We start from the raw sequence: 27,578 nt of genomic DNA on the forward strand, positions 1-27,578 counted from the left end.
ATATGATGCTAAATCATCAGGTTACTGTCACTTCATCAAGAAAAACAAACTAAATCAAACCAGGAAATTCACACACAACCAAGCAAATACAGAAAAATCTGGAAGAAAATTCAAGATGACATCCACATTTCCCAAAATTCACGACTGGTGACATTCAAATTATTTAAAAAGCTCATTTTTACAGCTTGTTCCTAAAATATTTAAAATTATGCAGCATGAACACTTGTGTTTTGCTGATTGAACCCTATCTATACGCAGCTACACTTCCTCAGGGAATCAGTTGGGTCCTTTGGCTGTCTCAGCCCTCTAAGAGCTCCATCTTCCGGAGAGAGATACAATTCAAATCTCATTTTCTACACAGAAATAATTTGTACTGATACCAGTTAGAGACTTAACCAGTTCTTGACTGTCCCATAAATATCCATAAATATAAAGTTGTTTTTTGAGTGGTTCTAACTCGTATAAAGTCTTCTAACCAATGTACCTGTTATGACAAACATTTGCCTTTTGGTGGACTGGAGCTTTTGTGTAGATTTTCACAACTTATCAACTGTAATACCTGCCAGGACAACTAATGAACAAAAGACATGAAACACTCCTTCAGTTCAGCTGCAAGGAATTCCTGTAACCTGTGTAAATACAGGAATAAAGGGGCTCGTTGAGTCTCATGTAAGGAGAAATTACACAAGTGAGGATTAAAGCTGCAAACCCCTCTAAATACATTAACTAATAGTCAACACTGAAATGAAACATTGGGTCAGGAGTATTTTTTGCATGTCTTTAGTACAACATATGCTTCTAGAAAAAATTTATCTGAAGATACAGTCACCTCTGGATGTAATTTTATTTTCATTCTCTAATAGTTTCACTATATTCCACAAGGTGCCATTAATGGCACTAACATTTTAAGCTTGCCCAACACTAGGTATTTCAGCTATTGTGAATAAGGTCTTCCAGCAACAAGTTTTCCTAGCATGGATGAGTTTTAATGTGACCTGGGAAGTTTCTAGCTTTGTAAAATCTCCTTGTGGGGTTTCGCATCTTCAGAGATTCTATTGAAAGAGACTCTTCAATCAGAAACATGAGGCAAACTCTTCACTCTCAAACATATCCCCCTGCAGTTATTCAAATTAATGTAATGCTGCTATTTTACTAGTTGTCCTTGAAAAGGTTGTTTACTAGTTGTTTCTAATAAAGTAGTTAGGCAAAACTCATGATTTCTATCACTGAAATTTTAATTAACAATACAAAACTTACATATGCCTTAAAAAGGACTAAAACATATATGGGAGGGCATGTTCTTTCAGATGTCATCTTAGAAAGGAAGTGAAACTAAAGACATGGGAAAATAGAAAAGGGAAGAAAATGCATGAAAATTTTAGATTTTCCTATGTGACTTCATATAGTAATACACTTCCTCTGTCCTTTTGTAAAGTCAGTTTTTTTGTTTGGTTGCCTTTTTTTCCATTGGGTTTTTGTTTTATTAAAGAACTTTCCTCCAACTTGTGCTTTCATACTCTCTAAAATGTGTTTTCATATGTAATTCTCTACAGGAATTGTAGATGGGGATCATAGTCAAATTCAGAACACATAATCACATCTCAGAACAAACAGTATCTGGAAGGACAGTGCAGTGGAAGTCAGACATAACTTTCAGAGTGTGTGTCATGCATTTTTGAATTCCAGCGTTTTAAGACTAATGACAAGCACAAAACATGAAAGTTCCTTGGAAAGAGAGAAACAATGATATGAAAATGATAAGATTGTAATTTAATTACCTTTAAAATACTGAACTTGAGAATGGAGCACATCTTCATACAGTGCATTACAGCAAACAAGATTCTAGACAGTTTCGAAGTAACACAAGCAGAAAAATCTATGCCCTGAAACTATCTCAGTATGACAGATATTTTTTAAAGTTACAATAGTTACTAAAAAGCTTTCAATAAAAAATTTAAACACATTTAAGTTTCAAAAGAATATTTTGTACATTTTGGAAAAATATAACATTTACATAACTGAAACATAAGTTATAGTCTTTGAAGTTTGTAATTATTCATACATTGTCTCATACATTTTCTTTTAATATATCCTTTTCTCTGGATTGTAAATCTAATGCAAAACTATCATTATTCTGAAGAAAAGCTTGTTTCTGCATTAGTTTCCTGAAAAGTCCATTTGGATTTGCAAGTAGTTCCTCATGTTTCCCACATTCAAGAATTTTACCCTGGCCAAGGACTGCCACGAAATCCGCATTTTGAATAGTAGACAGACGATGAGCAATAATTAGGACTGTCCTCCCTTCCATCAGCCGGTCCAGAGCCTCTTGCACTAGATACTCATTTTCAGCATCCAAAGCACTAGTAACAAACGGATGGGGATGGGAAAGAGGAGGATATTTGTTATTGTAAGGCAGGTTGGTTTTGTATGCATGAGGCTTATTTTGCCAAAACTGCAAACCCTCTTTATTTGTGGTGAAGATGAACCATTGAAACTGCAGGAAAGTTTCATGAACATGCTCAGTGCTCACATCCAAGTTGCAGGCATGACATATTCTCATATGCAAATATAACCATTGAAAAATAACACCAAAGTAAGTTGGTGGAAAAAAAAAATCAGTTACACTGCACAATAAGCCTATCTCTTTTACACTAGGATCTAAGCTTAAACTACAAAGCCAAAAAAGCCTTAAGTAGATGTTTCAAAATCATGTTACATAGTATGATTTTAACTCAATGAAAAATCACAATGTACCAGCTATCATTTCTGCTTTGCATAAACCTAGATAATGTATAATGATATGGAGAGACAGAAAGAGAGAGAAAGAGAGAGAAAGAGTTCCCAAATCTGAGTTTTACAGGTACATAATTTCTAAGTTTTTATTTCTTTTTCTTCTTACCTTGTTGCTTCATCTAACAGAAGAATTTTAGGATTCTAAAAAAGAAAGTAAAATTGGTTATAGTAACAATTAAACAAGATCTGAATGTTTATGTCAATAGAGAACAGGATTCATATAGCTTAAAACTCCAATTAAGAGTACCTACTTCATCAAAAGAACTGAGCGTCATTCAAAGCATTACTTCTAAGAAATCTAAATGCTAAGAGGACAAAACAAACAACACTCCTCAATTTTCAAATTTTCCAAACAAAAGGGGGGAGATGATTTTTAAGGCATTCTTGGCAGCACTGTGGTCAAAAGTTCTATGTTCTGATGTGGCTCTTTCACAGAGGCTCAGCTACCCTCTGCTTGCAGTCAGTCTGTTACATAAAACTGTCTTAGTAACTGAAAGTAACAAAGCCCTACCAACAAGCAGTATTTCACTCACAGGTAAAACACATACTACTTAAGAACTAGCATTTAAGAACTTCTCCCAGTTAGATTATAAAAAAAAAAATTGCCAGCACTCACATCCCTTAGAAGAATTCACTAATGAATTACATAAAATAACCCAAACTTCCCTGATAAAGTTGAGAGTAAAAGCTTTAAACTTTATCTGAGACAGACAGGACTCCACTGCACTCCCGCATATCCCAGTATATCAACTACTCATTTATTTTTTACAACCTTTTTACTTCCACAAAATTAAGTCTTTAATCCCATGAACCATGTAAAATGCATGGCTTGAAATACAATCAGCTTTTCAGCATTTGTGGTAACAAGAACAGGTATAATGAAATTCCTATTAATCTAGCAGAACTGGGCATGCCAGGATGCTACATACACCTCTGTGGCATAACATGAATGTAAACTGTGTTCAGCAAGGATCAAAACTTCCAGCTGAGCATCAACACCAAACTGCCTCCCTGCAAGGCCCCGTGGCTGTCCCTGAATCAAACTCTCTGTTGTTCTGATCCTCAGAAGCGCCCTCAAATTGTGCAGCACAGAGCCTGCCCTGAAGCTAGACTGATACCAATCTTTGAAGAAAAACATGATACTACATTGTGCCTGAAATATCACCTTGTTCCAAATCCAGGCCACCTCCCCTCAAAGCTAAGCCAAGGCATCAGAAGTCCTAGTAAACTGCAACCCAGAAAAATTAACCCATGAATGACAGAGCTCTGAACACAGACATCATATATGCTTTAATAGTACCACATTCTTAAAGTCTTCTTTCATCCTTGACCTCATCTTATGGAAGTGGGCCATTATACAATGATTTAACATCAGTCTTGGCAAGAATTATCAAGAAACATGGCTGAAAGATAGGGAGAAGCACTGACATTTAGTAAGTTGTCATTAGTTAAGCCACTCAGCCCTTTCAAACTTCATTAACATAAAAGATACAGTTTTCCATTTTTTAAATATTTTCCTATCTCTCCCATTGAAATACCTCCTCCTTGTTAATCCTTCCTGCCTCCCTCCAAGAAGTAGCTAAATATTTGTTTGGGGGCTGGCTTACCTTGAGCAGAGCTCGAGCAATTGCAATTCGTTGCTTCTGTCCACCTGGGGAAAAATAATCAGTAAATTGAAATAGGAAAACAGATGTCAGGTAATTTTAACTGAATGCCTGGGCTGAGCAGAATTAGGCCCATGTACTTTAGTGGGGAATGGAGGTGAGGGGTGGATTCTCTAAATCCTTATGGCAGGCTACAGCTTGGAGAAACAAGTGGTAACAAAAAACAATGGAATTTTTACATCACTCAATAGCATCAAGATTTTTAAAATAAGCAACATAAAGATGTACCTGAAAGCAAAATGCCTTTTTCTCCAACTACAGTGTCAAACCCTTTTGGAAAATCTCTGATAAAACTAGCAGCATTAGCTATTTCAGCAACTTTCTGAATCTCCTTTACAGTCACAGTAGAAGGATCCTCTGCACCATAGGCAATATTTTCAGCAATAGAACAGGAGAAGAGAATTGGTTCCTGACAAATGCAAACACATAATTAATATGGTAGATCTGTAATTGTATGCATGTGTGATCTAGTATGTCAGATAACATAAATCCCACTTAAAAGCTCCCACTTAGAATATCCATTAAAATAATATGTAAGCTAGAGTTAATTGAATTAAAGACTAATAAAAAACCTCCTCCCCTAACACCAAAATGGACAGTGAAAAACAATTAAAAATTAAGTTGCTTTTTTAACTGACAAAACATAACTCTCAATTCCTAGTATTTCAGGAAGAATTTAGGAAGAGCTACACATTCAAACATCAAAAGGCCTTCCTTTGCCACATATCATCATAATGGAAGGGATGGAGCACCTGTCCTGTGAGGGAAGGCTGAGAGAGATGGGGCTGTTCAGCCTGGAGAAGAAAAGGCTCCAGAGAGACCTGATGGTGGTGTTTCAGGACTTAAAGGGGAGCTCTAAGAAAGATGGCAACAGACTTTTTAGTAGGGCCTGTTGTTATAGGACAAGGGATGCTGGTTTTAAACTAAAAGAGGGTCAGTTTAGATTAGATATAAGGAAGACTTTTTTTATGATGCACGTGGTGAAACACCAGATGAGGTTGCCCAGAGATGGTGGATGCCCCATCCTTGGAAACATTCTAACTTAGGCTCATTCAGGGATGGGGCTCTGAGCAACCACATCTAGTTGAAGATGTCCCTCCTCAAAGCAGGGGGATTGGATTTGATGACATTTAAAGGTCCCTTCCAACCCAAACTATTCTGTGATTTGCAACAATGATGATTCTTTTCTCAATCTCTACACAGATTTTATGGCATTATGTGCATTTAATTTGTACTTAAGCTTGTAATAGAGAACTGTGAGATAGGACAAGTGATGTACAATGGGAAAATGTCTGAAACAAGGCAAAGTGAGCTCTGTTTAAAAAATAGAGTCATGTTCTTTGAATACCAGTACTGACCTCCTACTGGTAATTTAAATGGAATAGATTCTTTCAAAAAGAAAAGTGTTAATGTGACAACAGGGAAATAATTTTTGCACAAAAGCTTCTGGTGGCATTATTACATAAAGAAGTTGTTTTGAAATGCAACAAATACTCAGTTACTCTTATTTTAAGATAGAACATTAACCAGAACATCAGCCTAACAGATAATTATACTGTGAAGTATCTGGGGAGACGAGGGAATGAACATTTTAATTTATGAAATAGCTTATTTTTAAGACACCATTGACTTCCAGAGTCTAGAGGCTGCTAGGAAGGTGACACTATAAAATTAAGTGTGTGCCAACTGTGCTGTATTTTCATGCTTTCCTAATGGAAATTATGATTTCCTGGAAACTACTCATAGCACAGAAGGTCAGTTTTTTAAATGGCTGTGTAAAATATGATTGTCTGACTTCTATCAATACAAAAGGTAATTAAGTGTTAAGAATTTTGTTACTTTCTTCAACAAATTATAGCAAGCATTAGGTTGGTCATACCTACACAATTTACAGCAATTTACCTTCCAGTCTCCACATGCACACTTTTCTTCTAAACTAACATTTTGGATCTCTGTGATTATGTAAAAACAGACTACAGAATACTGGAACTAGCTCTAAATAGTTATTTTTAGAACAAAGCATGTTCTAAACAGCAACAGCACTTATGGTGAGATGGAAAGATTTCACTGAGAAGCAAGATTATGTCTTTTTAAAAAGAAAGAAAGTGAGGAAAAGCTAGTTGATCATAAAATTATTTCATCCACTTGGATTTTTTTTTCTTTCTTACCTGACTTACTGTTCCAATCTTTGTCCTGAACCACAGTGGATTTAACTGACGGATATCAAAGCCATCAACAGTGATAGTACCTTAAGTTAGGAAACAATAAAGTCAAGTGTGTTTGACATGTACTGAAAGAGTCTAAACGAACAGCTGAGAATGACAACCCCTGGGGAATCACATACTGTACCGGTGGATCAGAAATGCAAAGCTATGCAGGCGCCACCACAAGGTAACCATACACTCCAGAAGGAGACATGGACCTCAAGCACAGGAAACCCAACTGTTTATGAGGTTGATCTGAGATGCAAAGCATTAATTGTTGCAAATGAGAGCTATACACAAACCATACCTGAGATAGGATCATACAGGCGCAGCAGAAGGGATACAATCGTTGATTTCCCTGAACCACTTGGGCCAACGAGAGCCGTAACAGAGCCAGCTGGAATGGAAAGGCTGAAATCTTTGAAAATTGATACTTCTGGACGTGTTGGATAGGCAAATTCAACATTTTTGAATTCCAAAGCACCTCTGAATACGTCTTTGCCTAATGTGATTCCCTCTATATAACAAAAAATAAAATTCAGAAATGTGAACAGAAACAAAAATTAGCTCAGCCCTCCTTGAACTTGCTTTACAGACATTCAATAGAGGATCTATCTCCACATTCAATCTATGGATAACTGCAAGCCACAATTCAGGACCACAGTGGTTATATTTCAGGCATGAGAGAATCAGTGTGGTATACCAATCATTCCTGAATGTAATTTCAGGTTGCTCACCAGCACAGAACCTGTAAGGCTACCTACAGCAAGAGGGAGAATTTGCATCTTGCTAATACCTAACCACTAACAACAATCACTTCTCATAGAATGATCTGAATTAGTGAACATACTATAAACAATTAAAGCTTTGTAAATTAGGAGCAATGAAATAAAAAGGCATTGGTGAAGGCCAAAGTCCTGTTACCACAGAACACAAAAAGATAAACACTGCAAATCATTTATTGCCCTTTCACCAAGCCACAAAAGTCACCTGAAGCACCCTCCTCTGAACAAGAGCAGTTCCTGTCACTGGAATAAAGCTGCTGCTAGGTTTGTTGCACTAACAGACGATTTTCAGTTTTATTTTCTTCTTTCAGTGGGAAGCATATTTAATAAATTCAAATACCAATTAGAGGTCTAACTCTTGGGCAACAGTTCACTGAAATGAAAATTTCACTTTGTGAAATTTTCCATGAAAAACCACTATGAATTAACAACTACCAAAGTTAAATAAAACTAGCTTATTTCTGGAACACAGCATTTGACTTAAATAATTATCTTAATACCATTACTAGAAAAAGCTGATAAATAGTTAAGACAAAGAAACAAAATTTCTTCAAGCCCTGTTAAAACCCAGTGACATGTATCCATATGAAGCAAATTAATTGGACAGTGGCACTGAATTCCCAAAATATGAAGTTTCCACCACCTTTGTAAAAACTGGCAGTACTAGAGCAATACCCGAGTCATGTTTGTTTGTGCTGGAGAAGCACAGCTCAAACCCCTAATTCTTTTCAGATGCAGCACACAATTAACTCCCAACCAGCCACAACATAGGGTAGCATATGCCTGTATTTGGTTAAACAGTAAATGTGGGTAGGAAACAAAGATACCCATCAGTAGCAATCAAGATTTCACTAGTTCTGCTCTGTTTTTCCAGGTTTCATTTCTTCTCCAGGCTTTCAGTTTAATGATAGTAGCATTGGAATGGAAAAGGCAAGAGCATACAATTCCAGATTCCTTCCTTGACTTTAACCGATGGACATACACATTGTAATGTTTCCACAATAGCCTGTAAACCTCCTTTTCAGAAAATAAATGTGTTTGCTAAATCCTGTGTTAGCAGCATAACCCTTATTATTACCACAGTAGCAAGCAATCACTTATCTTAAGTCTCAGTTCCAGTTATTGCACAGTCTATCCATGGCCCGAAACACTGAATCTACTGCAATACAGGAAGTCTGCGACCACAAGTCCTTCCTCTATATATCACTGTAAAAATATCTAAAAGCTATGTACTTGTCTCTTGTTTGGGTTCTAGACACAAGAAAAAAGACATTATTATTTGTTCCCAAGATATCTGTTGTCACCAACAACAACGAGAGTCTGCAAAAATAAAATCTTGCCCCCTCAAATAAGGAAGAAATGTGGATACTATTACTGCAAGGAGAAAGGTGCAAATCACTCCAAAAGCAACACCTGCTGTAGCTGCACATCCATACTATTCCAAGAAGCATAAGTCCCCCTATCAGCCCTACCCTTTACTTCCTTTTATTCCCCAGTCATACCTCAGTCCCTGATTCCTATGGCAGAACAACCCAAAAACTCAGTTTAGTATGTGTTGCTGAAAGGCCTCAAACTGTGAGTTTGCAAGTTAGGATTCATATCAACTTGTCTTACTACAGGCTGATTTTCACTGGATCAGTATGAAATGTTTAAGCTTGCAACACTCTTAATGAAAACCACTTGGTTTTGAAAGCTTCTCTGATCATTTCTTAGCCATTAGAGACAAGCGCAGTAAACCATTCAGTGGAAATATGAGATACAGCTATCTCAAAGAGCTCCTCCCTCCTCTCCTTTTTCTTGTTTCCACTCTTTTCACTCTAAAGCTGAATCAAGAGGATGTAGTGATGACATCAACAAGAAATTCCAAAAAGCTAGAAACGACCATGTCCTCAGTCACGTAAATTAGAAAGTAATATGATTTAAAATCATATTCTGAATTAAATAAATAAAAAATAATTAAACCAAAAGTAATTAATTAAGCTAAAATTTTGTCTTCTAAAATTTTTTATTAAAGTAATTTTTCATCATCTGTTTCATACTTAGGTAAAGTCAGAAGGATTATAACTATATATAATTTATTTGAAAATTATGTAAGTCAGTACTTAACGTCAGTGTTACACACTCTTCTAAAGTATTGCTGACCCATAAGACAAAATCAACCTTTAAATAGTAACAAACCAAGAACCCACCATTAAATGGAAGTTGGGGCTTCCTTTCAATAAGTTCCCACAGACGTCCACCAGCACCTAGTCCTTTCATGAGCTCAGAATAAAAGGAACTAAGACCTAAACCAAAAGCAGAACAGTATTATGCATCCAAATGCAATGGAAGACATAGAAGAGATAAAATTAGCATTATACTTTTCAGCAGCAGCGTCGAAGGATCAGATATGTAGAGGATCTTTTATTCCAACAAACTGTTAAACTTGTTAAATCCTATCTAGTCTCATTTGAGAGCTGCCAATAACCCTTATTCACCATTCTTCTTTATATCTGTAAAACAAACCACTCTGAAGAAAAGAAAATGTTAATACACTTCAGCTTATGTATGCCCTTTTTCATTCACCTGTCAGAAAGAACAGCATCCAACTTTAGGAAAATGGCTTTGCATTCAACCAGCTACGTTCCCAGAACATTCAGTAGAACAGAGCATTCTGAATGCTCTTCGTCAGATAGGTTTGCACCAATACAGAGGAGCCTGGCTGAGTCAGCCACAGCAGAGAGAGGGCACAAAACCTAAGGCTGAAGTGATGCTTGAGAAGATGTGTGGACAGTGGACAGTGGAAAGAAATGTGTCTCCCATGCCAGAATACTTCAAATAGTACTGAAGAAAGCAAAAGCTAAGGATGAAGGCTGCACATAGTACTAGGTCCCAGCTCCTAGCAGATATCTGAATCATCTTGAAAGTGGCTTGGCTGAAGGGCTTTCCAGCTGACATAAACACAGAACAAAACATAGAACTAAAAATGGAGTAGTACATAGTTATAAAATGCCCAATTTCTTAAATTTTTGTGTGCCATTCAAAAGAAAGACACTGATTTAATGATTTTTGAATTCCTGTAAAGTGCTTAAGACTTATTTCAGTAGGGCAGAAAAATGAAGGTGCATATAAAAATATGTATATCTAAATATATATATGATGGATTTACTGGTTTATTTTTGCAGAGCAAGAAGCTCAGCTCAAGGTCACAAGTCTGTAAGTGTAGGCAGGGTGTTTCATCATGCTGGTGCTGAGGACTATCTGAAAGTTTGCAACACTAACCATGGTGAGTAGCTGTCTGCTTGGAAAAAAGAGCTGAAGAATCACATCCTAGAGCAGGGCATGGCAGGGGAAGGCATAAGCCTCACAGAGCAACTTTGAACTCAAACACTGAGTTTTGCAAATCCACAACCACTCATAACAAAACATTATAGAATATGGACAGCAAATACAAATTAGAAAACATTTCTGTTTTTCATAACCCATGTTCTGTGTTTGGAAGAAAACACAGCAAACTTACAACAAAGAGGAGCAAAGTCACAGATGATGCAGTGAACTTCACAGTTGTTGCATCGACTCCTATATGTATTGATGACATATACAGAGCAGACTTAGCATTTGGAAGATTTATATGCCTTGTAGGCATCTAGGAAGGCAGGCCTCTTGTGGCAAGACACCTCTGCTTCAGAGTCCCCATGAGAATGAGCTCTGTGCAGAACTACATTCTACAATAATCTGGCCTAGAATTTAAAAATATGTTTTTATAGTAAATGAAAGTCAATTCAATGATATTTTTAGCACTGCTTCTAATCTTCATTTATTTAATATCAGCTTGTCCCATGTTTTCAAAGTGCCAGGTATCTCTCCATTGACCAAACTTCAATGATTTAAGCAGAAAAGAAAGGGGGCTGGTAGTTGGAACGGGTGCCACTGGAAATTTGATATACAAGGAAGCAGGTTTGTTAAATTTTGCCCTCAAGCACATCTTTGTGCTCCCCATGATATCAGGCCTAGTCTTAAAAAAGAAAAAGCTGCATTGCCCTCCTAGTCTATCAGAATTAAGAGGCTAATTTAAAAGAATGCTTCCAGTACGTTGTAGAGCTTCTGGGCAACTTATCTTCATTTTTGCCTGTATGCAGCCATGAAGACAGCTCTGACAAAAAGATGAACAGCTTGTTGCTGGGCCCGTAGATTACATCGTGTGGGCTTCTGGGATGAGTCAGTGAGTAAGGAAAACCAGAAGGTTAGCACTGAGTGCAGTATTCTGCTGGCACTTTGTTTACTCTTCCAGTTGAGGACACCCTATACTGAATTACAGCTAAATGTTACATGCCTTTCTGAACAGAGTATGCTTAACATAGACCCAAATATTATATTGCTTTACACAATACAGCAAGTATCTTAATTTGGATACTAAAGAAAATTAAAGTAATATATACTGTCACATGCACACATTGAAAAAAAAACTACCTTTCTTTTGGGGAAAAAGAAGGCTTATATTAAGTTACAGATTATTATTTTCATTAACTCTTCAGAAAAAAAAAGTTTTCTTGAGAAGTTCATTCAGAAGATTTTTTTAGAAAGTCAGATTTTTAAGAGCTTTTTCCCTCCCGCCCCTATAATGACTGTAATGCTTTCAAGTGAAGAAAAGCTAATTTCCCATTTCATACCTCCAATGCTTATGCCAACCCAGAAAGCATACATGAGGAAAGATGAGAGTTCACCAACTGTCATGTAGGCACTGCCCATTAGTAATCCTCCTTTGTATAACACTGAGAGGACAATTAAGTTCCCAGAAAGGCCAGTCTAAGGAAAAAGGAAAAAGGCAGATTTTGTCACGTAGATCTTAAATTTTATCCTCTAAAATGCTGTTTCAGAACTTTCCTTGTAATGAAAAGAACTCTCACAACTATAGGTATCTAGACTTTTGGAGGACTGAGGTAAATTCAACAATTCTAACATAAAGCCAGCCAACAGCCAGCCAGACATCCAGTGGCACTGTGCTATCCAGTAAGTGTTCAAAAAGCAAGCAGCATTTTTGGCTTTTTTCTTCCCCATGGCAGAAAAGAACACTAAACATTATTCTCAACCATCATTACCAGGGAAGAACTGAGAGTCTGCAGTTATGTTCCAGTTTTAGAATTCAATTAGACAAACAGTTATGGAAAAATCCAAGCCTCCCTCCCCTACCTGCGTACTCCCCGCCTTCCTATGCATTGATGCTCCTCTCACTGGGGAGCCAAACCTCTAAATGCAAAGGGTAGGGGAAGGTTTCCACTGGTTTAATTCCTTGAATAGAAGGTGTGGCCTCAGGTAAGTAGTCCCCAGCTATGGGGTGTGGTGCAGAAATTGAGGCTTAAAGTAACTTTATCATACCGTTTTATCTTGAGATGCAGTTTCACAACAATTTAGACTTATTTAAGTCCAGTTTTCCCACAGTTTTATGTATGTTTAATTTATTCTCAATCATTTACTTGCAGATTTTTAAGTATCATTGGGAGTTTTAAAATAATTGACACTTTGCATAATATGGTTGGCTTACTTTCATTAAATACACTTACTGCTCCGAAGAAGCCTGCCCGAGCTAGTGCCTCTTTTTTAGCCAGCTGCAGCACATAATCAACTTTATTTGTATACTTCTCCATTTCAGCCACTTCTTGCCCAAAAGCTCGAACTGTTCTGATGTTTCCGATACGTTCTTCAGCTAACTGTATTGAAGCAAAACAGATCCACAGAGACACACACTTTGAAATGCTCACATTACAGAACATCTGAAAGGTAAACTGATATCACTTCACTAATCTACCTATCTTTGGGTAGCACTGGAAAATTTCTCATGCCTTCCTCTCTCCATCCCAAATCCCTTTCTTAAAAATTCTTTTAAGTTAAAAGCAAACTGCATGCCCAGGCAGTTAAAAAAAAAACAAAACAAAACCTCAAGATTGTCTTAAGTGCTAGCAGAGACAGAAAAATATAAAAATAGGGCTAAAAAATTCAGTGTGAACAACACCCATAGGGAAGTTACTATTCACAATATGCAATAACAACGTGGGAGGGGAAAAAATAAAGAATATTCTGTTCCATACTAAGTCATGCAAAAAAGCCTGCAGTTATTTCCTAAAACAATTCCACTCATTTGATCAAAGCAATGCTGGGAATTAATTTAGCCCAACTACTAATATCTCATTTCAGCTCAGTATTTTAACTTCCAAACAGTGAAGTATTAATTCTAAAATACCTCAATTGTAACCAATTACACTAAGTTGTTACTGGGCATTGTGATGGTCTTAGAAAAAACAAGGTCCCCCTTTGTAAGTAAAAGTATGAAACAAAAAAATAATTCTCCTTCTTTCATCTCCCATCCAACCTGAAAATTTGAATGGAACACAACAATTGCTTGTTCATATGAAGTCCTACACCTGGTTTACAAAGGCATGAGCTTCCCACCAACACAGTCTGAGGAAGACAAACAGAGGAGGGCTAATCTTCCTTTTACAGAGTTCTACAAAGGACATCCCAAGTTTATTACAGCTGACAACTGTGACTGTGTTAACTACAGCTTTCCTAATTATATTTCTGTGCTTTATAATAATGTTTCCCCACCCTAAGACTTTGAGAAAAATGTTTAAGAAACAGGCCCCATAAACATTTAAGAGCTGACAGTAAAGTCAAGCATCAGGGATGCATTTCAGAGGCAGACTTGCTAGCAAAGGAAGCATTCATCTACTATGCTCCCGATAGCTTCAAGCTCAAAACTGTAATCCAAGAAAAGTGGTTTCCAAATCCAGGTACCAACTTCCGCAGGACTTCATAGGCTGATTCTTTTTTTTCCTCTCACAAAGCTAAAGCCTAAGCTCCTTGTAATTACTTACATTTCCAAATTCTCAGGCCTAGTACCTCTGTGTTATATTGCTATGGACAAAGGAAGTATGGTTGTTTTTGACATCTGTGAATAAGTGTTACTGACATTTACCTGTCATACTACTCAGGTGCAAAACTACAGGGTCTGAACTAACAGTACAATTATCTTCAGAAGATCTGTAACTTTAGAGATATTAACCTAAATACATTAGAGCAATTTTAAAGTTAACTAGAAAGGTTACCTGTGTTGCTTCTGCAAGAGAATCTTGAGTCATTTTAGTAAGCTTTCGCAAGTATCTGCCATAAATCACAGCCAGGACAGCCAAGGGTGGCACAATGCTCAGAACAAATGCAGCAAGGCTAGGGGAAACAAAAAACTAGAAGAAAACAGTATTGTCAGAGTTTAGCATTCAGATTAAAAATAATCCCTGGAGTACTGAAGTGCAACTTTGCTTGCTATTTTTCTAAAACTAGTAGGGATTTAGTGCTGCCATGCTTTCATTTATCATGTTTTAATTTTTTCCAGGCAAAATATGCGTTCTTCCACAGCATTTGGGAGGTTAGAACAAAGGACTATGAACAAAGCCGTCTGGATTTAATTTCTAGCTTTCTCACTGGTTCTCTGTGTGGTCTTAGTCAAGCACCTTAACCTGCCAGTAAACAGGCCCACCAGGAAATCTCTTGGGGATGCTGAAAGACATAAGCTATTACACAGTTTCTAAAGTGCTTTCACAACTATTAAATAGATGGTGTAATACAGAAGCTCTGAGTAGAGAAATATCATACAGTACTTCTGGGTAAATGAGGAACAAACAGATGGAGTAACCAGTACTCCCTAGCACCCACGAATGGGTGGAACAGGGTATTTAATTTATTGCTGCAAAACTTACCACTTATAATGATCATCATTAAAGCACCTAAAGAGGTTCTCTTCATAAGATTTTACTGACAGTAGATCTAATGTGTTTTAATTTCAACTTGCTTTCTTATTGAAAACAAAAACCTCCAGAAAGATTCAAAATCAACATAATTGATAGGCTTTATAATTATTTAATAATAATATCTTCTTCCTTTCCTTGGCAAGCTTTTATAGTCCTCCTCTTACAACTGTCTCATGGCAGTATTTTGGGGCAGAATGCATTATATAAAGTAATCTCATTTTATCTATGGTAAGATAAAGCCTTAGAGTCCCTTTGTAAGAGAGTAGAGAAAGCCATTCTTATCAGTGACAAAATATTAAAGCTTTAAAGCTTCATGGAAGCAGTGGAAACTCTTAACAGTTTTCTAATAATGACAATATTGGATGCTTATTTTTATGAGGAGACTATTTGCTGTCTGTTTTTAATTCCAAGTACACAGCAGAAATTACCACACCAATGCATAAACATAAAAAAATTAAGGCCACAAAAAAAAAAACCCTCAAGAGAAGTCAGATGTTCATGTAATCCAACTGACAACCAAGGAATATTAACTGATGCCCTGCACTGAAGCCTTCATTAACAAGGCTCCTATATAAACATATTCTTTACTGACAGATTAAAGCAGAAATACTAATACTTGTAAAAATCTTCGGCATTAATTAGATATGCTGTGCTGCCTTTGCTCAACCAGAATCAACCAATTTTAATTATTTTCTATCAGGCCCTTCATACTGTATTTTACCTGCAACCATGGGAATGTTATCACTGATTTTAGTATCTTCAGTAAGAATGGAATTCATCGATTTGCCTACTACATTTCGCTTGATAACTCTGGGTAGAAACAGTAGTTAATGTCAATCCATCATGCTCCAAATTTTGCTTGTGAATAAACATCAAGTGGCTGACTATAGCACATCACCTATTACAATAATCTCTGCATCTGTTGTAGATAACCAATGAAATACACTTGTACCCAAGAACACACAGTTGTTACTGGACTGACTGACTCACGCTCACCTAACAGAACTGAAACAAATGTGAAACTACAAGTAGTGTCAGGCAAGTAAGAGACCACCATACCATCATTCCAACCCCCACGGATGCTTGTGCTCCTGCCCTGAGCCCATCTGAAAGGTTTTCAGTCACTGAGCGGCCCAAAAGGGCTGTATCTGAAGATAAGCGGTTTATCAGCTCTCCTGTTCTGGTCTTGTCAAAGAAAGCCATTTCTTGCTTCACAATAGAGGAGAACATGGTTGCTCTCAAACGATTCACAATTCTTTGTCCTGTCAATAACATAAGTCAGTCAAGCATGAAACAAGAGACTTTACACAGACACCAACAATATAAAAATCACAGGACTGCACAGCACTGAACAAAGCACATTACAGGGAAGGGAGTCTGGTAAGATGTGTTAGATGAGATCTTTAAGATCTCACCTAACAGTAAATAAAAATGAGCACTCATTCCAGCATACTTATCTTTACACTATTAGTTTACCTTTGCTCTGGTTAAAAAAAAGTACCGATTCCAAAAATCATCTCTTGGCCATTGCCAAGAATTTGTTTAAGATTCTGACTCTGCGAAAAACAAGATGACTCTCAGTACCACTTTTACCTCTGTTTTTACCTGCAGTCTGCATGAGGTAGACACGTGTAGCATTAGCAGCAGCACCACATAAAAAGATTCCACTCAGCAAGGCACACAGGCTGGTCAGACTGTCAGTGAAATCCTCACTGGGATTTGTATAAATAATGTCAATAACTTTCCCCATAAAGAAAGGAGCTGACATGGTAATGACACTGGAAACTGCCAGAAAGCCAACAGCAGCTGCAAATCAACAAGAAAAAGGAAAGTTATTCTGAACTCACAAGATCGTTAATAGTACAAATGAAATGATTTTTCACTTGAAACTTCTCTTAAGCTTGCAAGTGCCAATTGAAATAATCAGCAGTCTTTTACACCCAGTTCTGAAAGGGGTATTTTAAGCCACTGTATAAATTAACTTAGGCAAGGCATATTTTAAGAGTCTGAAAAGCCTCTGTATACAATCACAGTCCTAGAATCACTTCTCTTGTCTAATCTTCAACAGCACCATCCAAAAAGGTTAACTTTTCACAGGTGTCACCCTTTGAGAACACTGACAGTTACCAAATTCTCACACATAATCCTTCAACTTCTGTTTGGTTTGGGTTTTATTATTCATGCTTGTCACTGTATGGAAGCTTCCAGTTGTCTATTTTTGAGGTAACAATGGACTAAAGTAAAGATCTGATCTGAGAACTATGCAATTTTATTGGGAAAAAAACCCAAGCAAACCAGAAACCAAAAAAAAAAAAACAAATTTTAATTCCTCTTAAATGATACATTTTAGAATTTATTTTTATTTTAAATTTTATAAACATTCATTTTGTTTTACTCTTTACTATTGTTGGTCTAAAAGAAAAATAGTGTAAGTCTTAATTAGAAGTATATTTGCTGATGAGCAGAGCTCTTGAATTCCAGTTGCTGGATAACCCAGCTTTTTGAAGGTGTATCACAAAGTATGAAAATTACACTGGACCAAAACTTAGCCTTTTGAATTAAAATCTGCAAAGAAATTTCTTGAGCCAACAACAAAGTTTAATCCTAAAAAGACAAGCCAAGCTTGGAAGGCTGAGAGCTAGAAAAAAACACATCTTAATTGAAAACTGAACAAACTTGATATGAAAACCACAACAAACAATGACATTTTATCCAAGAACTAACCACACGCTTACAGCAACCATTCATACGATTGATGGAAAACTACTATCAAATAATGTTTTTGAGGAAAAAAAATGTACTGTGCTGAAAGTCCTAAAGTTTAGTTCCATTCTACTGAGCTTCTTGTATCACTTGAAGACAGCAGCCAGCCTCCCTATTGCACACTGCTGTAAGCAGTACTTCTAACACCTGACACACTTGGCTTGATGCTTCTTACCACCTTCACATACACATGGAAAGCTTTGCTTCAGTTTCTGCTTGAAGTGTAAATACAGTCGTGTATTTATAAGGAAGAATTCAGAGTAGAAAAAATGCATAGCTGCAGCCTGTGCTTCTTAGTCAAGATTTATTTGCAATCTTTCCCTTGTGTTACAGTCCAGCCAGCAAGTGTGCAAAAGATACAGGATTTGGATCTTTAACTTGAAGCTATAGAAACTCTAAGAAACCAGAGGAGGAAGTGAAAAACTTTCTGGTGCAAAATCTATGCCATAGGCACATCTCAAAAGGATATTACTTATTAGCTAAAAATATATGAATGACCTTATTAACAGCCTGGCAGCACTGGTGGATTCAAGCTGTGAAGCAGCAGGGAAAAATCCAACAAAATCCACTTTTCCTGTCAGGAAAAGATGGTTGGTCTCCAAGGCAGCTGGAGATGGACAAAAGCATTGATTATAAGCACAGTACTGCATGGAAGCTCAGTCTCCATTAGTCCAGACAATTTCCCAATTATGGATGGAACAGTACATATGAACTGCAGATCTAAATATTCACAGAAGGAAGAGGACTGTATAGCTAAACCTCTCATATGTTTCTGTCTAGTGGCTTGAATTTATCTTCAGTTCTTCTTCATTCAAACTAGTACGGGTTTCACTGTAATTACTTCCAACAGCCTTAACTGAATGAAGAGCAAATACTAGTACCTAAAGCCAACTGAAACTACTGAACTAGGCAACATACATATATTTATTAGTTTAATCACAAATCACATGCAAAATAAGGTTCCCTAATTGAAACTCTCATGTTGATTATACCAGCAGACCAACTAGAAAATAGCACAGTTGCCAAGTGGCTGCACTTTTTTGTTTATTTTAAAATGTTGACTAGTTGAAAAAATAGGAATCAGCAAACACTCATTGCATTGCCTCATTCAAAGGAGCTGTCATGGTGATAACTGGCAGAAGGGAAGAGTTCAATGTGTTCAGCAACCAGATATGAAGATACTCCAGTGACACTGAAGGTTGTTGCTGATAGAAAAAAAGGTTGGAGTAAACTATAATATTAGTTTCACATGGCTTACTCTGTTACCCAGAAAATTACACCAAAGAAAGACCCAAAATACACTCTTTTATTTTTTAAATTAATTATTATTGTAGGCTCTGAGATGACAATAAAGAAAATGTGAGGCAGATCAGTTGAACTTATAAAACCAGGACTTCAAAGTGGCAACAGAAGCAATGACAAGGAAAGCTGGCTGCAGCAGCAGCTGAGCAACCCTCTTGGAAATGTTAGGCAAACATTTTGATTGTCTGCTTGCACAGAAATCCAGATTACTGCCCAAAGTAATGCCTTTATCACTATTAAGATCAACACACTCTCCGTTAAGGCTGACATGGCTTGCTTCTTGACAGCAAACCTGCAACTTCCTAAGAGGACAAGGTTGCTAAGTGACAAACCACATTTACAAGCAATAACAAGGCAGAGGTGTTAGAAACCTCTCTTCAGAATGTAGACTAAGTGACTCCAAAGAGTCATAAATTAATTTTCTACACACAAAACCAACACCAAGACAGTGAATGCTTCTAATTTTGCTGTTTTTTACCAGATGACCCTTCTCACCCAGTATAGTATAGTATAGTATAGTATAGTATAGTATAGTATAGTATAGTATAGTATGTGGAAGTGTATGAAGACAAAATACTTGTAAGCCTGTTTGGTGAGGGGCTGTTTTGAAGACAAATACATGAGGATTTTACCACAGATTAATTAAGATCATCCAAGCCAATCAGGGATAAAAGACAGAAAAATGAGGTATTGATGAGTTCTGGCAGTGCACAGTAACCCAGCAACAGGTCACAGTAGCGAGATTTTACTATTCCATAAGCTGTGAGTGTTACCTCCTGAAATCTTTTAGGTCCTGTACTGGTTTTCATTTAAATATGGGGAGCTGGTGGGTCAGAAACAAGCTTTGGATTTGTGAGAAATATCCTTCTACCAGTAACAATGAATGTCTGTCCTTTACCAGTTATCTGTGCCGTTTTATTTAATATGTGGGGAATTTTAAAGCTGAACACTGACTGGCTTTCCACAAGGGCATTTGGAGTGCTGAATAAAACCTACCACATTATAATGTGCATTCAGGAAGATTATATTCTTCAATTGTTCTTTAATTTTACATTTTTTGGTCAAATAAAGTTCATTTCCTTTTGGTGGACACTGGACCACAATATATTTGGGTATCAACCCTGCAAAGGTATCAACTCTGCAAAGAGTCAGCTCTGCAAATACTTACTACAAGATAAAAATCTTCTTCCAGAGTACACTGTGAGCACTTAATGATGTTCTGTACAGTTATAGGTTAGGTATGAGTGGTGTGATTTTCTTTCTGTGTTAAAGTAAATTCATACATGACAACTGCACTGCATCTATTATTATGCAAGAACTTTTTAGAACTACCCTCCTTACACTGTTAAGAACAACTGTGTTACTGTGCTCAGAAAAAAAAATACAGTTCGCAAAATGCTAGAAAGTAACAGAAAAACTCTAGGTTTAGAAGAAAAAGTACGGATTCTTTTTTTATCGGCTTTATTTTTTTATCTTTTTTTTTTGCTTTAACAATAAAGCATTTAACTTGTTCACGTTTATCCTGTATAGAAGACAGTCTTCATGTCAGACCAACCTAGCTATTACTCCTTCCGTATCCACAGTTCAAATAATGCAGCAACAACATTCCCCAAGGAAATGAAGGTCTAAGCACCTAACTGATCACAGTGATAAGCAGCTATTGTTTCTGCAATGTCTTACTTAAGTAGCTTCGCTAACAGTTCACCCCCAGTTTAAAATAAACTATCAATTACACAGAAAAACAAACCTTCTGCCATAAAGCTGCAAGGCTGTTTGGACCTTTTCTGACTTTCATACCAAACATTGACAAAATCAGAAGAAAAACTATGGGGAGAAACAACAAAAAGCATCTAGCTTATATTTTATTGGTGCACCGCACATGAGAAAACACACAATGAGTTACCTCTACATATATATACAGTAGGAATTGCGATTTTAAAACCACAAGAATTGCCTTCCAAAAAAACCCGAAGTGCATCATCTGGTGTAAATTTAAAGTAAAATAAAATCCGATTATGAATAAGGCAGTGCTCTCCTGACTTAATTGAAATTTTAATCTGTAGGAAAGCAGCTATGACAAACTTGCCAAAAATTACGAAATAAAATATCTGAGATAACATTTCTTGAATGCCTCTAAAGAAGACCTGTGTACAAAACAAACCTTACTCGGTGCACATAAAGTTTGATAGAGGGAAAAGGCACACTTTGCTATGGGATTAAAAATTTCGGAGTTCCTCGTGCTTACTTTCCAATTCAATACAACTATTGTTTCCTTCGAGTGTGGTTTGGATAAAGTGCAACAGACAGATTCTCACGGGGAGAAACAAAGAGGCAGGAGGATATAAAAGGGATCATTTTAAAAAGGCATTTTTGTGGTCTCACACACACAGAGCAGGATTTAATAATTCCAACAATGGCGCTGTCCTCTTCCCCAAGACCTGAACTTAATCAAAGATGCACGTTTACCTTACCTGACTAAACCAGATCGGCCAAAGAATTCCTACAACTACTTCTCTCCTTTGTTAAACCTGGATGGTATTACGGGATTTACAAACTCCTAATTGACTTATTAAAGAAGTATGGATATTGATCTAGTACCGATATCCAACTGTGATGGACAAAACCTCTCTAACAGTTTAAAGTTAGAAAGTGTGTGTTTATTGCGACGCCGGGCAGCGTGTGGGATAGCTCCCAAATACACACTGCGCCTTTCCTTTTATACACACAAGAATTGAATACCCAAAACACAAATACATATTCATAATTTAGTACATCCCATTCTTCGCTTCGTATACTAATAATTTCAAAAGCTATTAAGCATGCGTAGTTTGTTCCTTAAAATGGGTCGGTGGTCCCTTTCATGGGGAGGGATCCCAAAATGAGGAAGTTGTCATGGTTTGACACTGGCGCAATGCCAGCACCCCCATGAAAATGCACCTTCCCCAAATAAATGCTGTGAGATGTTATCAGGAACAGAGCAGAGCAGGCCCAAGCTTAATAACAAAGGGAAAAAAACTTTATTAAACTTCTACTACTACAGAAAACACATAAACTAAATCCAGGATGAAGACCTTTTAAAACACCCCTCCTCCTCCCAATTCCTAAAACACTCACCATGAAACACCACCTGGGATTCCTGATCAAATTACCACCCTTCAGATAATCAATACTCAAGCTATCAAGGGAGAGAGAAGTCTCTCTTGCACCACAGACCCCCCAGGAAACACAGTTGCCACCTCCTGTGTTTCCCTGTCACACATGGCAACTGCCCGGAGAAAATCTGCCAGTGTGACACTCTCCTTTCCATGTCACAGTGCTCTCACCACCGTGCATGGACAGACTGCTCATAGGGCTCCTTTAAGGATGCTTTGCCACGGACCCAAAGATACAACAGTTTAGCTTCTCATCCTGGGACTACAGTCCCCCCCATTTTCCCCTGGGGCCAAGGGTCCAAGAACAGAGATCATCTTCTTCCTGAAGACAGAGGGCATCACCATTCCCTCTCAGCTTTCTTCTGTTCTTGCCATTCCTGTGCTGTTAGAAGCTGAAGCAGGTCTCCTTGGGTCACCACTGCATCCCCCTAAAATGCAGTCTCTATTGCAGGAGATTTTGGTTCAGTCCATGGCTAACAAGAAAAGTCCAGCCAAAAGCTACTTCATCATCTCGTCCCACCTAAATATTTCTTCTTCTAACATCTCAGGTCCCGGACTGTCTCTCTTCCACTACAAATTGAGGAGGAGTAATATTTTACAAAGCCCTCATTTCCTGGAAAGGGTTAAAAGTTCAGACTCCCTGGACGGCTGATATCTCGGTCCAGCATCCCATCTCCCATGCTGGACATCATCCCCCCCCTTCTCCTTCTCCTCTGCCGGCAAATCTCCAGGTGCCGCCAGGCTCTCTGTCACTTTCCCTCTGTGGGGGGGGAACAAAGGCATCTGCGCTTATCTCCACCCTTCCGTCCAGGAGCTGGCTCGGTTCCAGACCCTCAGCCCCCTCAGCCTACCTGGACAAGGCTGCGTGGCTTCCCCTCCCCCACCCAGCCTGAGGCTGGGCAGGGGAGAGTCTGTACTTTCTGAGGACTGGAACCAAAGAGACAGTTCTCCTGGCAGTTCTTGCTTTTAACCCCCTGTGTTCTCAGAGGCATGTCCATACTTTCAGTGGTCACTCCAGGTGCCAATATCCAAACCTGACCACTGATTGGTTTGACCCAGCTTCCTGGAAAAAATTCACTTCCATGTCAAACCATGACAAAGTAAATTAAGTCTTCTTCATTCTGACCTTTCTACCTTTTCAATGCAAATATGACAAATGAACCTTGGTAGAACTCCCATTCCCTGTCTTCAGTTGGTTTCAGAACAGAGGAGGCCCACAATTATGTTCCTAAAAGCTATTTGTCAGTTTCTATATTTTTCATTATAAAACCAACTAACTAAACATTGTGTTGACAAGCAATCAATTATTAGTTAACTACTAACTCTTAACTTCATCAAGGCCTACTCATTTATTTTAATTAACTCTAGTAAGGCTTATCTCTAACTAAAATCTTAGCTCCTCTAAAATCCCTAAATCCCTTTATGTTTCATAATCACTACACAAAGCTATGGTCACTAACAGAGTGAATTCCCACCATAGTATTTGGGCTTCTTTTTACCACTTTAATTGCAAACAAGAAAATTTGACACACATGTCCCATTTAAAATACAGTCACAGCTCTACCCTGCTGTAGAAGTAATTGGACATGGAACACATTACACTGATACTTTTTTTTCCGGACAGTATGACATTTGATACATTTATTTTCATTCCTAGGACCCTTCAGAGGATCAGAAGCTCCTGCTGCAAGAGGTGCTGTGTGCTAGCACATGGGAAGTCTGGGCCAGAGCACACCCCTTCTTCCTGAGCCATTGGATGGTAAAGAGGCCCTGCAGAGAGCAAGATGGGACCTTCTCCTCTGCTGCCAATCACAAGGGGAGCAGGTCACCTTCACCTCTGTACCTGCACCTCATCAGCTGACACCACTTCCCCAGCGCACCAAGAGGGGTGAAGCTAGGCTTGCTCAACTTCCTCATAACTCATCCTCTGCTTCCACTGTATTCCACTGTCCTCATGGCAACCACTTCACCTTCTGTGACTGTGAATTTCAACTCACAACTGCAAGAAGCAGACAGACCATCACAACTCATGCCATGTGAGATGCCAGAAAAGGCACACAGCACTCCACACTGGTACTGCTACACTCCTATGTTACCAGCTGCCCGTTCTATAAAACACAGAAAATCTGGATGAACTCAGCCTTCCTGTAGAACTAAACAGCACCTGTAGACCTCTGAAGAGATCTCACAGCATTTGCTTAACAGTTATATGGAATCGAAGAGGAAATTAAATGTTTTACCCTTGGTTCATTGTTTCATGTAGTGAAACCATTAACCTTCCTCTTTTTTTGAATGGAGCAAACCCAGACATACTAGGTTTTTAAGGACTAGTTTCTCAGTACAAAGCTGAAACAGGAACAAAAAGCAACTATTTTAACATATTTCAGATACAATGGGTACATGCAATTTCCCTACAACCACCTACAATGCATTTTACCCATATTTGTTATCCCTGCACTCTATAATGACCAAAAGCATTTTTCCCTGCCAGCTTTTCCATCACCCCACCTAATTACAACTTAACTACAACTTTTCCCTTAAGCATGGTGTCAATAAAGAAGAATCCTACATAAATTCACTACTCTTCCACAGTGAAGACCAACTGAACACTGAAAAGCAGTTACTACATTTCCATATTTTTTCCAACCTCATACCTTGATATCATCAAGTTGTTGTGTTAGGGTTTTTTTAAACCTTTTAATTCAGGCCGTTTTATTATCTCAAAAGACAAAACTGCATGTAACTGGTTTTTAGCAACTGTGATAGCTTATTACTTAGATAAAACCATCAGCAGAATGCACAGACTAAGGATGCTTTTCTCTATTTCAAAACATAATTACGAACAAGCATACCTTAACCCTGCCTGTAATAAACAAGCTGGCAGCAAGTGCTCAGTAAAGTGAACTAAATTCAATTTTCAGTTTTTTAGAAGCCTTGGGTCCTAAAAGCCAGCCTTAAAATAACTGATTTATTTACTTGATTAATTTTAAATGGGAAAACCACAGTCTTTTAAAACTTCACAGTAAAACCAGCAGGTAGTCTAAAATCTATAAACATTCATTTGGACCCAAATTATGTTGGCTATATAATACCAACAAGTAATGAAACTCTGGAAATATCCACTATGAATATCCACTATGAATAAAATCTTCTGCAAAGTATTTTGTATTCCACAAACCACCTCTTTATGTGTATAACTACCTCACCTCTCCTCTCAAACACCATTTAGGAACTACCTAAATTTTTACAGAAGACTACAGGCCTCTCACTCATGAGACAGTGCACATACTATCTGCCAATAAAGATACCTTAGAAAACCCAAAGCACATAATAATTTGACATTGTTTTCTTACCAACAGCTATTATCATATGAACCCATGATAAGCAATGTCAAGAAAAGTTTGTTTATACTACACTGAAAATATCAGTGTTAAGGGTGTAATTTAAGCCACAGTGTTTTGGTTTCACCGTATAGATGTTAGAAAATAAACAATTTTCAAAACATCTTTAAAAAGTTTTAAGCAAAAAAATTCTTTGGGGAGAGAATTCCGATTTATTTAAAAAAATTAAACTCATCAGGTTCCCCTTTTTACTTAATTTCATGTAGTCTTGGGCCCAAATTTATTGCAGGTAGATTGTGAAGGCAGCGCTGAACACGCACAGAGGCATTAAACAACCGGAACCGAGTTCTGTTAACTTCCAAAAGTTTTTCCTTCCCTTCAAAAACCATCAGATTAAGAGATGGCTAAGTGAGAAGAAGGGGGAGAATGTATTTTTTAGCTTTTCACACGTATGGAAGGCTCGCTCCAAGACTCCGCGCTGTGCTGGGATGCTGCCAGCAGGGCTGGTTCTCCAGGGAAGCACGACCTTCTCCTTCGCCCCGGCGGCGGCCGCTCCCGGCAGCGCACCCCGGCCCCGGCAGCCCCTCCGGACGGGGCGCCCGCCGCCCCCTCCCGCTCGGGCAAAGCCCCGGGGCGGCCCCGGTACCTGTCAGTCTCCGGCGCTCGGGGTGCGCCAGGGCCAGCAGCCTCCGAGCCTCAAAGCGCGACGGAGTGCCTGCAGTTCCCCGCGGCGGCTCCGCGCCCGCCGCGGTGCTCACGGAGCGCGGGGCGCCGCCCGCTGCCGCCGCGGCGGGGAGGAGGCGGAGGCGATAGGACGGGGAGCCCGGCGGCAGCGGCAGCAGCAGCGGCGGCAGGGGGTGCGCCCCGCACGTGCCGGGCGGGCGCGGCGGGGCCCGGAACCCGGCGGCGGCCCCGGCGGCGGCCCCGGCGGCTGCCCGAGCCCAGGGGGGCGGCGCCGCCCGGCGCAGCAGCGGCAGCAGCCAGGGTAGGCGCGGTGCGTAGCCCGCCATGCGGCCGGCGTGGCACCCGAGCTGCTGCTGCGGTCGCAGGTCCCCGCCGCGCGGGTCTGCGGCGGGAGGAGGAGGAGGCGCCTCCGAGCCGCCGCCGCCTATGGGCCGGTGGCCGGGAACCCGCGGCCGCGCGGGCTCGGCCCGGCCTGCGACGCGCTGATAAGGCTGCGGCTGCTGGCCTCCTCCCGGCCGCCCCGGCCAGCGCTCTCTGTCGCCGCCCGGCCCGGGGAAGGAACGGGAGGGGGCCCAGGCCTGCCGAAATGGCGCCCGAGACAGAGGGGGCCTCGCTAATGCGTATAAATATCTCAAAGGCAGGTGCCAAGAGGATGGTGCCAGACTTTTTTCAGTGGTGCCCTGTGAGACAGCGAGGAGCAGTGTCTGTAACTGAAAGCCTAAGAAGTTCCGATCTCAGTGTGAGAAAGAACTTTACGTTGAGGATGGCAGAGCATTGGAACAGGCTGTCCGATTAGGTAGTGGATTTTTGCTGTCTGGAGACATTAAAAACCCACCTGGATGTCACCTGCTCGAGGTGACCGTGCCTTGCCATGGGGTTGGACTCAAAAGTCTCCAGCAGGCCCTTCCAACCCTAACAAGTCTATGATTGTTTGAGCCTGCCCTGCCCTGCCCAGCGAGGCAGAGACCCACCTGGAGGGAAGGGGAGCTGAGGCAGCCGATCCCAGGAGAAGAAAGCAGGGACTTGGCCCCCTCCCCTGTTCCTCCCTTCCAGGCCTGCATCTTAGGCTGGCCACTGGACCTTGCCAGCCTGTGTCCATGGGTTTGGTC

General features: G+C 39.2%; 2 protein-coding genes across 2 annotated transcripts in view; one reads left to right on the forward strand and one right to left on the reverse strand.

The window, feature by feature from the left end:
• The window catches only part of URB2 (URB2 ribosome biogenesis homolog), a 147,397-nt gene that overhangs the window by 35,089 nt on the left and 84,730 nt on the right, over positions 1 to 27,578 (forward strand). The gene's annotated exons all lie outside the window — the stretch shown is intronic.
• ABCB10 (ATP binding cassette subfamily B member 10) lies at positions 1,212 to 26,795 on the reverse strand. The gene is made up of 13 exons (XM_053973610.1): positions 26,432 to 26,795; positions 16,833 to 17,033; positions 16,287 to 16,489; positions 14,529 to 14,663; positions 12,987 to 13,133; positions 12,096 to 12,231; positions 9,636 to 9,731; positions 6,969 to 7,178; positions 6,626 to 6,705; positions 4,686 to 4,866; positions 4,401 to 4,444; positions 2,900 to 2,934; positions 1,212 to 2,360 (listed from the first exon to the last, which is right to left on the reverse strand). The coding sequence occupies exons 1-13, from the start codon at positions 26,793 to 26,795 to the stop codon at positions 2,069 to 2,071; spliced, it is 2,124 nt and encodes a 707-aa protein (XP_053829585.1). The 3' UTR covers positions 1,212 to 2,068.

Source organism: Vidua macroura, chromosome 3, assembly GCF_024509145.1.
Source record: "Vidua macroura isolate BioBank_ID:100142 chromosome 3, ASM2450914v1, whole genome shotgun sequence".
In the NCBI taxonomy this organism is placed as follows: Eukaryota; Metazoa; Chordata; class Aves; order Passeriformes; family Viduidae; genus Vidua; species Vidua macroura.

Bases quoted from the DNA above. Each gene is read 5' to 3' on its own strand.
- ABCB10 (XM_053973610.1), bottom strand. From the start codon at position 26,795: ATGGCGGGCTACGCACCGCGCCTACCCTGGCTGCTGCCGCTGCTGCGC. The intron at 14,664-16,286 runs GTATGGTGGTCT...GTTTTCTTCTAG, and splicing joins CCGTGGGGGTTGGAATGATG to TTTTTTGTTTCCCCTAGCCT. The intron at 4,867-6,625 runs GTAAGAAAGAAA...TGCATTTGTCAG, and splicing joins AGATTGGAACAGTAAGTCAG to GAACCAATTCTCTTCTCCTG.